This window comes from Akebia trifoliata, chromosome 14, assembly GCF_017979445.1.
Source record: "Akebia trifoliata isolate Shusen 1 chromosome 14, ASM1797944v1, whole genome shotgun sequence".
NCBI lineage: Eukaryota > Viridiplantae > Streptophyta > Magnoliopsida > Ranunculales > Lardizabalaceae > Akebia > Akebia trifoliata.
In genome coordinates, this window is record NC_141388.1 from 9,366,503 (window position 1) to 9,377,756 (window position 11,254).

Here is an 11,254-nt window from a genome sequence, read left to right on the forward strand (position 1 = left end):
GCTTTTCTAGCTTCCGAATTCGTCAAGCTTTCTTGAATCTCGATGGATCTACTCTCCCTCTTGCTCTCGACGAAACCTTGCATCATTTTTTATGAGTTCTCTCGTCATCTCCACAGATTTCGGCAACTTTCGGTCATTCGCTCTTCAAGCTTTTCTTCTTTATTTTTATATATATATTTATTTATTTATTTTCGTTTGAAATCCGATTCAAATCTAGAATTGAAGAAAGATTTGCTCGTATATATATATATATATATATATATATATATATATATATATATATATATATATATATATATTCGATAATTCTTGTTTGGGTTGGCTCGTTTGGGTTGATCTTGAGAAGTTACAACCTCTAATTTTGACTGAGTTGTCTCAATATCAATTGAGTCCAGTTGAGCGGACTCATACTGGGTTGCAAACTCTCTTGTTTTTTTTTAAAGCGGACTCACTTTTTTTTATTATTGAAATATTTCATCAATTTAGAATCGAGATCTTCCATTAGTCTTCTATTTCAATTAAAACTCTAGCTTTTGTAAAATTGGATTCGTAGCTCCTTCCCATTCTTTATTTAATCTTACTCCTCCAAACAAAGTTTTAGTCCCATACAAACTCCATAACGAGTTCAAAAAACATTTGAACTCCAGTCTTCTTATTAATAGAGTGCACCACCAACGAGAGTTTTAATTCGACACATCACGTCTCATTGATGAGGGCTCTATCTTCTCATAAATACAACACAAGACTGCTACCAGTGATGGTTGATTCCTGAAGAGATTTGCAGCGAGTTTTTTTTTTAATTTGACACATCAGATCTTATTGAAGAAGGCTCTATTTTCTTATAAACAGAACACAACACAGATTCTTGGAAGGGGTTTGCAACAGTTCATAGGAGTGACGTTTACATCAGATCATATGTAAGTGATCTCTCCCTAATATCCGCCAAAGGAATCCTCATCCCATTTTTATTGGAAAGGGTTGTTTGTAGGTTCTTTCCGAGTTTTTGCTTCTTTCTTCTTGTATTGCTGTAATCCAAGGAAAGTTTTTTTTTATATAGCTTTTAAAACCATTTCCTCTTTTCCAGAAATTTTTTATTTAATTGTCTCACGGTTGAAATTGAGGGATCCATATCCAACAATTTTGATGTTGTAACAGAGATCACGTTCATGAGTAAGTTGTGTTCCTTTCTCTCCTACATGAACTACCCATGTTAATGGTAATGATGAGGAGGTGACAACATTGATTTTTTTTTTTCAAGTAGATAATAATATGGCAAAGATGTAGTGTACCATAGAGGCAAGCCAGATCATAACAATGCTGTTGAAGAGACCTAACAGAGCATAATTTTGGGGAAAAGGAAGTTATGATCCTTTTGGCATATCTGATTTCTTCATCAGAACAACAAGGCTCACCTCTCATGGGTCCTGGAATACAGACAAGAACATATAGCATGTGCAATCCCCAATTTTTCATTTTAAAAAAAACAGGGGTTGCATCGGCTTCTCTTTTCATTGCTCTTGATAGTGTTTCAAGCATGGACTCGAAAGATTCCTTTGCTGCATTTGCTTCAGCATTAATACACTTGCCTAATGATTTCCACCTATGAACACTGATGATTCTGAATTTCTTTCTTCATCTATCTCCAACACATGCGTAGCTTTCTTAGGGATTGAAAGAACATCTATACCTCTATTACATATGTAGAAGAGAATTCCATACATGGTAGATGGAAGGATGATCATGGGATCCGTAGAAGAACCATGCGACGAACTCTTTGTCCAGCTAGTTGGCCAATCTCTAGCATAGCTGTTCATCAGTAGTGCTTAGGAGGTGACAATGTCAACTGGCTGACAAACGTCAATTGGCTAGAAAAATTACTTGAAGCAGGATTTGTTCAAACAGAAGAACCATGCGACGATCTATTTGTCCAGCTAGTTGGCCAATCTCTAGCATAGCTGTTCATCAGTAGTGCTTAGGAGGTGACAACGTTAACTAGCTGACAAACGTCAATTGGCTAGAAAAATTACTTGAAGCAGGATTTGTTCAAACAGAAGAACCATGCGACGATCTATTTGTCCAGCTAGTTGGCCAACCTCTAGCATAGCTGTTCATCAGTAGTGCTTAAGAGTGGACAACGTCAACTAGCTGACAAACGTCAATTGGCTTGAAGAATCACTTGAAGTAAGATTTGTTCAAACAGAAGAGCCATGGGACGAGCCATTTGTCCAACCGGTTGGCTAATCTCTAAAGCAATTGTTTATCAGTAATGTTTAAGAGTGGACAATGTCAATCGGTTGACAAACGTCAATTGGCTAAGGAATCACTTGATACGAGATTTGTTCATACAGAAGAACCATACGACGAGCTATTTGTCCAGTCGGTTGGCCAATCTCTAACATAGCTGTTCATCAGTAGTGCTTAAGAGGTGACAACGTCAACTAGCTGACAAACATCAACTGGCTAGAAAAATTACTTGAAGCAGGATTTATTCAAGCAGAAGAACCATGCGACGATCTATTTATCCAGCTAGTTGGCCAAGCTCTAAAGCAGTCATTTATCATTAGTGCTTAAGAGTGGACAATGTCAACTAGTTGACAAACGTCAATTGGCTAATTTCTAGCGCCATAGCATTATTGAACATGATGGATTTTTATTCATACTCTTATATACTTTTAGTCAATGTGACACTAGTACTTAGTAAGATTTTTTTTTTGAATAAATGTGTTTATTCTTTTCTTTTTCGTTGAAATTTCGCAGAGATGGCTAGGGACACCTTTTCCAAAGGTTCAAGGAATAAGAATCGTTTCAAACAAAGCTTACCGCGTGAAGGTTGGGTAGATGACCATGTAGATCCTTCTCAGAAAGGAAAATGGCTTTGTTTTCCCCATGTTATGATATCTGGTCATTCAAGGGGAGGAAATATTTCATCTGTGGAGCTGAAACTTGCAGTGCATACCGATGACTGGTCCTTTGAAGGCACATGATACAGAAAAGGACACATCACTTGATTTGGCAGTTTTGAGTGAATATCCTTCAACGGTTGACCTACTTCCTGGAGATGAGATTGATACGGAGCGTCAGCCATCTTTATGTCATCCTCCACATCATGATCGAAGTTGCAATTGTCCACAGGCTGTTTTGACGAAGAAAATCATGCAACGTTTCACTTGATGGGGTTCGGATATTGAACATCGAGGCGACATTCGATATCTCAGTGGTTTTTGGGACTGGAGCTTGGACGTAAGCCATAAACTACAAAGTAGAAAATCGACAGCTTCCCTTGGTGAAGCTATATTTGCAGTTAGTAAGGAGTACAGTCGTCCTAATGGTATGTACCGGGCTTTGTGTAAGTTTTGGTGTCCCGAAATACCTTTGTGACAGGTCGTAGGGAAGTTGGCATTTCATTATGGGAAATGCAAAAGATTTCTGAGCTTTCTATCACCGGTGAGTATTATGAAGAAGTGGTACCCAGTCTCGATGAACTCATGGGTTGCAACGGTGTTTCAGGACTTCCTCTTTCCTGTCAGTATCTATTCAAGGCACATGCTTTACTGATTCTTGAAAAAGTGAGTGACTGTGTTAATCACAGTGAGTGGCTTGATTTCTGGTACGTTAAAGCTAAACGAATTTCTAATCCTCGTCTGACAGTAGAGTATAAAGAAAGGGCAAAATCGTTCTACATTAATCGTAATGGCCGTCAGTATCCTAGAACAAAATTATGAAGACCCTTTTCTTCTCGAGTTACTTTGGCTAAAGGGGGTCGTAAAGAGGGAGAGAATCCATTTATCAGATTCGGTTTTCCTGCGAATCAGAATGTCGAAGATGAAGCTATGATAGCTGCATATCTCTCATTGTGGTTGTGTCGTTTTGTTTTTCCTTGTGAGGATGGTGATGTTTTTCGTCCAGGCACTTTCAAGGTAGCAGCGTTGATGGCCCGAGGTATTATATTCAGTTTGGTACCTCCACTTCTATGTTGTTTGTACAAAGGTCTAACTTAGACCTATTGGGGTATGAAAACACAGAAAGTTGTAGGTGCTTATATGAGTTATTATCCTCTTCATTACTTGTTTGGGTGGGTTGGACTTCATTTTCCCCGGGGAGTATTTGGTAGCATTGATGCTGACTTTGTTCATCCGTATTTGGTTCACACAGTTGGTGTTGCCAACTCATACTTTTATTGGGAAGATAGTACTAAAGATGCGAGGGATCTGATCATCACCATGGATTCTAGTGATTTTAAATGGCATCCTGAGGAGATTTGGCCACCAAAAGGTCATAGAAGGATACGGACTGATAATGGTGATGATCCTTCTGAAGTTCAAGCTTTCATGATAAGCTGTCGTCCTGGATTTGTTATGTTTCGATATGGTGATGTTTGCGAGGTGAAAATGTATAGTCCTCACAGGTTTGCTCGTCAACAAGGTTTTCATCAACGTATCCCCAGAACTCCGATTCTTTTCACAAGATCCGTGGATGGGATAGAGTTATACAATTTATGATTGTCTTTGACTCAGACCAAAAGTCAAGTCGACTTTTTTATTCCTTCGAAAGTGCAAGATATGAGTCGGCAATTTGATAAGAGTTATAGGGATTGGTGGGTTCAAGATGTACTACCTCACTTGGATGCCCTTGATTTTCGTCTTCTTGAAGATAGTGTTTCCGTTCCGAACTTTAATTTTGATGAAAGAAAAGGATTTGAAGATCGTGAGGCACGTCGTACTTTGCTTACCACGCAAAAACCTTCTCGAAAAAGAAGAATAGAACACACACGCATTGATGATACGCAAAACGTCATTACGGAGTCTAGATTGAAATTGCGTTTCAAAAAACTATTACCAACGCCAACGACTACTCAGATGGAACAGGCCAACATTGTTGGGGTAGATGTAGAACAAGCTGTTCATAAATCAAGTCCAATGGGTTCTTTGAAGCCTGTTGTTCAGACTGAGTCTAAAGATACGAGTGTGACTCCGGATAGGCAAGAAGCTGAAGTTGAGAATGATGTGTCTCTTAGGAAAGGTAATTTTACACACTTTTTTCCTTTCTTAGAAATTTCATGTTTTTTTTTAATGTATAATCTTTTGTGATTTAATTGATCTCGCAGAATCATCAACCAATATACATTCCATTGCCGATTTGTTCGCCTTAGAAGATTTTCCTATCCTCCCTGTCTTCTCGGGTATGGGAGATGTTTGGAATGCTAGTCATCTTAGTAGAGGGCTTTCGAAATTGGTTGATACTGAAGACCCCTCAAAGAGTGATGGGGACGAGGTTTCTTCATGTCCTCGTCAGAATTCTCGTGGCACTCCATCAACTTCAACTACACATACGGCTCCTATCGCATTAGCTTTATCTACTTCTAATAAGTTGGTTGATTCATCTGTGATTGTTCCGAAGTCACATGGAATGCTTACTGTTTCTACCCAAACTCGACAAGCTTCTCTACATGATAGTGACATCGACTTATGCGTTCAACAAGCATTACATAGAGCTCGTGATGAATTCCTTCGATCTAGAGTTGAGTTGATGCTTAATATTGGCTTTTCAACCTAAGAGAATGGCAATCACTTCATATGCCTGCCATTATTTCTTCTCTCAAGGATGCTTTCAGAACTGATCCTATGCCTTTTGTTAACTTCTTCGAATCACTTATAACTGGAGTAGAAGCGTATCTTTCAAGATGAGAGAAGGCTTTATCATCTTTGTCAGCAGATGATAGGGATTTTCAGCTATCTGTCTTAGATCAGGAAGTTCAGCTAAAACGTCAATCAATGGATAGTTTACGTATACAACTGACTGAAGTTAAAGATAAAGAAGTTGAACTGACTAAACGAGAAGTTGAGTTAGAAAACGAGTTGACTCAGATCAGAGAAATGCTACCACAAGTCGCTGCTTCTAAAGAATCTCTTAGTACTCAAGTTCAAGAAGAGGAGGAGGCTCTACTTACTGTTGAGGCGGAGTGTACTCGCCTATCTAATGCTCCAATCATTGATGATGATGAAATAGCTACTTGCGAAGCCGAGAAAGTGTCTTTGAAGAAGAAGTTTTGGAACCTTACTTCTTTATATTAAGTTTATTTTTATTTTATTTTTTTTAATTTTTTTTTTACTGTATAGGACTTAGGAAATTATAACATTGTTTATTTTTTTTGAAATTAATAAAATTCCCCTTTTTCCTTATACGAGTATATTTCTTTTTTTTGTTGATGTGGTTGAACCTGAAGTAACTTTACAAGCTGCCTACGTACCCAAAAACGGGATCAAACCATAACGTAGTTCAGATGGATGCTCTAAGTTTTGCCTAGATCGCCCTCTCAGGTTTTCAATCTAGCGAGCTCTATTCTTCACAGTTTTAACTCTTGCGGGGTCAGGAGTATCATGTAGTTTAAACTCGTACGATAATGAGCATTGCTAAACAGTTTCGGCTCGTGCTGGGGAGCGTTGTCAAACAGTTTAGGCTTGTGCTGGGGAGCAATGTCAAACAGTTTAGGCTCGTGCTGGGGAGCATTATCAAACAGTTTAGGCTCGTGTTGGGGAGCATTGTCAAACAGTTTAGGGTCGTGTCGGGGAGCGTTGTCAAACAGTTTACGCTTGTGCTGGGAAGCATTATCAAACAGTTTAGGCTCGTGCTGGGGAGCATTATCAAACAGTTTAGGCTTGTGCCAGGGAGCAAGTGATATGAAGTTTTACAATCAATCACGTGGAAGAGCGCTGTTGACTCTAAATCTGTAATAGAAAGCTTGACTCTTATCATACCGATCGCTCTTTGACCTCCTAAGTTGAAGCCCTGAATCATCAACTTACTGCGAGGAAGTTGATCCGATGAGATGCCAAATTGTTTCATAGTACGAATTGACATGATGTTGACCGCAGAACCGCAATCTAGGAGGATTCTTTGAATTTTAGTTTCCCTCACATAACCTGTAACATAAAGAGGCCTATTGTGAGGTCGAGACCCCAGTTGGAGATCTTCGTCAGTGAAGGTGATTGTGGCCATACACATACTATCTTGTTATAGATATATGTCAGGTTGAACTTCCTGTTTTGAATCAGTTGAGCTTTACTTTGAAGTAAGCTGAACTTTTTGGAATTCACTGGACAAATCCAAGTCGACCTGCGAATCTTCTATTTCTGAGGTGCTATTGTCTTTCTCAAGTCGTTGATCTCCCTCATTGGAAGTAATAGGATGTTCTTCGGCCCTATCACCGATATCATCCTCTAGCATTTCTGCTTCCACTTGATGACATGAAACCGTGCAGACTTCCTTTAAGAGTTTCTTGGGTAAGAATTCTAGAAGTGTGACTGACAGACGAGGAGATTGCTGAAAGATGTCTTCGGGGTCTGCGAGCGGAACTCGGAAAGCCTTCTTCTTTGTTGTTCTCTTTCGTTTCTTTGGCCCTGTACTTGGTTTTGACTTTCTTCTCTTTCTCTTTGGCTTCAAAATAGAAGGAGTTGGCACATATGTAGGGCGTCTTTTTTCGACGAGTGACAATTGTCCATCCTTCGTCATCAACTGAAGCAGACTCTGAGATACTCGACTTTGAATTTGAAGTCGGAGGTGATTTTTGTTGAAGTGAAGTGGGAAAGGTGATGATTTTTTTTTATTTGGCCTTGCCCGCAGTGTGGGATGGGCCTTTTCAACATTGGAATGTACGGATATGAGTAGTGATGGTTTAGGTAAAACTTTGGTGATCTAAGGAGGTGCAATCTGCGTAGCATACTGACTTGTTAAGAGTATTGGATCAAAAGATCCAAAAGTGACAGAGGTCATGTTGGAAGTAGCAACATTTTCGATACAGTCAACTTCAAATTTTCCTTGATGTGTCAAATCCATGATCTTCTCTTTGAAGACGAAGCATTTTTCAATCGGGTGACTAATCACCCTATGATAGTGACAATATTTCGGATTATTGTCGCGACCTGCTTCCTCAGGTCATTTGGGCATTGGAAGTTCAATGAGCTTTAATTTCAACAACTCTTCGAACATGCCCAAGACATCAGCATCAGGAAAAAGGTATTCCTTCGTCTCAAGTTATTTAAGAGTTTTTCAAGCTTTTCCTTTTTCTTGTGTTGAATCAGCTCGTGGCTGATCTTCTTTTCTTTTACATGTGATTTTGACAGGTTTGCTAGTGGTGGTAGATAAAACTTCTTTAGTTTTGAAGGACTTGCCATCCTTCTTTTCCTGTCTTCGAGGCTCGTCTGGTCATGGAGTCTGATGCACAGCTATACTCTGCTCCATGTCGTGGGCTCGAGTAGCTAGCTCTTCGAAAGTGTGTGGCTTGATTCCTTTCAAGATGTAAAGGAGTTGCCAGTGCATCCCTTGAACACACATTTCAATAGCAGAAGATTGAGAGAGTCGATCCATGTAGTTGAGAGAAAGATTTCTTCATCGCTCAATATATTCGATAACCGGTTCATCTTTCCTTTGTTTGACAGCAGCGAGCTCCACCATACTCACTGTTCTTCTAGTGCTGTAGAAGCGGCCGAGGAACACTCTTTCAAGTTGATCCCAACTGTCTATTGAGTTGGGTTCCAAGTCAGTGTACTAATCAAATGCATTGCCGCGAAGGGAGCGAACGAATTGTTTCACCATGAAGTCTCCGAATGTACCGGCGTTGTTGCAAGTTTTGATAAAGTTGGCAATATGCTGTTTTGGATTGCCTTTTTCTTCGAACTGTTGGAATTTTGGTGGTTGATATCCTGTCGGAAGACGCATTTGTTCGATGCGTTGAGTGTAAGATTTTGAGTAGACCAATGAGGACTATGGCATGCCCCCATACTGAGCACGAATGGTGTCAGTAATCATTGCTTGCAGTTGTTGAACAAAAAACGAGGCAACAGACCCTTGTGGTGGATCTCGAGTAGCTTTTCGTGAACCAGCATAATCTTCTCGTTCTTCTTCACGCGGAATCATGTACGCTTCGGGAGTGAATCCTGGAGGATGCGAAGGTCCAGCACTCGATTCATTCTCCTTGTCTTTATGCTCCAAACGGCTGGCGAGAGTTGCAATTTGAATATATTTTTCTTCCATTGCTTTTGTTAACTTGTTGATGGTATCTGCCATCTGAGCAACTTGTTCCTCCATCGTTAGCGCTTCAGCTGTCATTACTGCTCTGATGGATGTGTGAGTTTGTGACAGAGAAGTGATCGATAAAGATCTATACGATCCCTCGCTTGACTTCGAATCAGATCCAGAATCTGACGAGTCGTCTTCTACCACGTCCGCCCACGATTCCTTCGTGGTAAGTGCTGTTTTTGTGGTACGTTTCTTGGAGTGATGCTGGAGAGGCTCCATTAGCTTGATTCCACCGGTCTTTGTCATTGTTCGTGTCACATGATGATCACGACTAGTAACCTGATCAGATTCAAGATTGGAAGAAAGGATTTTCTTACCTTTCTCAATAACGGCAGATGCGATAGCGTTGACATTGCGAGATGCCATCGATGCTTTAGGTAATGTTCTTGTAGTTGACTGAAAGATGAGAGGTTGAGATAGTCCCACCGGGCGTGCCAGAAATTTGTCGACAATAAATTTCAATGGATCTACCTCGAGATTCGTGAAATATAATCGCAAATGATTTTATTGATTTTTGATGAAAGGTGGATACAGATCTCAATGTTTCCTCTGATTAACAGTCAAGTACAAAAAATAGTGATGATGACGTATGTAGCTTTTCTTCTCTCCGGGCTTCGCGCTTTATCAGCTGAGAATGTTGCTTGGACGATGGCTTTGCTTTGTGATTGATCTTCTGTAGAGGCTTCTGTAGATTTTCTTCTCTCCGAGCTTCGCGCTTTATCGGCTGAGAAGGTTTTCTTGACTTCCGGAGAAGGGCTTTGTGCTTGATCTTCTCTTTAGTCGGAGTCCGGATCTCTGAAGAACCTTGCTTTGTCTCTGGAGGAGGGCTTGAGAGCTTCTTCTTCTCCAAAGGGAGAGTTTCTATCTTCTGAGAGAAAGTGATCCAGATCCCCTCTCAATGAGAGAGGCTCTTGTATTTATAGACTTAAAAGTAATTTAGCTTTCCAATTATACCCCCAATTTAAAGAAGTTTAATTGATTTATTTAAAAGGTTAAATTTGTCCAAATCCAATTTTAAGGATTTAATGGATCATTATCGGGCCAAACTTATTTATTTAGGTGTAAGGCCCAATATTTAATGTGGATCACTTGAATTTGTCGGATCATGGGTTTTAACTGCGAAAACCCAAACCCAAACTATTTGAGGCCCGTCCCTCAATTTATATTTGTGGGCCAAATTTTGATTTGGTGGGCTTTTTGTTAACTTAGAAGGATTTAGGGGCCCGTTTAAATTTTGATGCCTACAAATAGAAATAGGGAAAATTATTTAGTAAACATTTTCTTTCTAATCACTTATTGAACCCCATTTCCCACATTTCTCACGATTGATTGCCTTAACCATTTGCATTCATCGTTTTCATAAATAAAAAAAATAAAATTTTTGGCATCTCAATCGAATTTCGATGACTACATTTCATCGAAAATGATTTAAGATGGAAGAAGAAACTATTTTCAAGGATTTTTCAAATATTTTGAAGATATATGTAAAAAAATAGAGTTTTTTATTTTTATTTTTTTTGCTTCGTTTTTTTATTTATTATTATTGTGAAAATCGATCAAGAATGATTCTTTTGGTTTGAAATCATCCAAACTAGTCATTATCCCAAGTTTTTAGTCAATCTTTTTATGTATTTTAGTCGAAAAATTTGAAATACGAAAATGGGTAGGTTTTATCGATGTCAAATTCACTGTGTTTTATTATTGTATTGGACACTTTTTTTAAAATTGTTGAACTTGACAATAAAAAATGATGAGCTCGACAATAAAAATGGTGAGTTCGATAGTAAAAAGTTTTTACCTCGATACTAAATAAAAAGTTATGAGCTCAACAATAATGATAGATCATTAAGAAATAAAAAGTTTATTAAATGGTCCATCAAACTACCATCCAAAATTTAGGGATTATTTAGAAAGAATTCCTTCCATCAAGGTCTTTTAAGCAATTTTTGTAAAATAAATAGTCTATGACCCAAGTGTAATACTTTCCGTTAAAATTGAAATGACTCCCTCCAAAGTCCAAACTAAACTTTTTTGAACTTTCTTACAAATTTGTGAGCCAACCAACTACTCCAAAAGAATGATATGCTGGAGAGGGAAGGACTACGAATATAAAAGACTCACGGCCTAGTGAACTAGGGTATGACACACCCCAACTTTTACTTATTACACTCCAATTAAA

General features: G+C 38.9%; 1 protein-coding gene across 1 annotated transcript; it reads left to right on the forward strand.

Annotated features, from left to right (window-relative positions):
* Positions 1 to 284: 284 nt before the first annotated feature.
* On the forward strand, positions 285 to 10,315 carry LOC147386084 (uncharacterized). The gene is made up of 2 exons (XM_086423932.1): positions 285 to 5,019; positions 5,105 to 10,315. Exons 1-2 carry the CDS (start codon positions 4,560 to 4,562, stop codon positions 5,551 to 5,553), a joined length of 909 nt encoding a protein of 302 aa, XP_086280058.1. The 5' UTR covers positions 285 to 4,559; the 3' UTR covers positions 5,554 to 10,315.
* Positions 10,316 to 11,254: the final 939 nt, after the last annotated feature.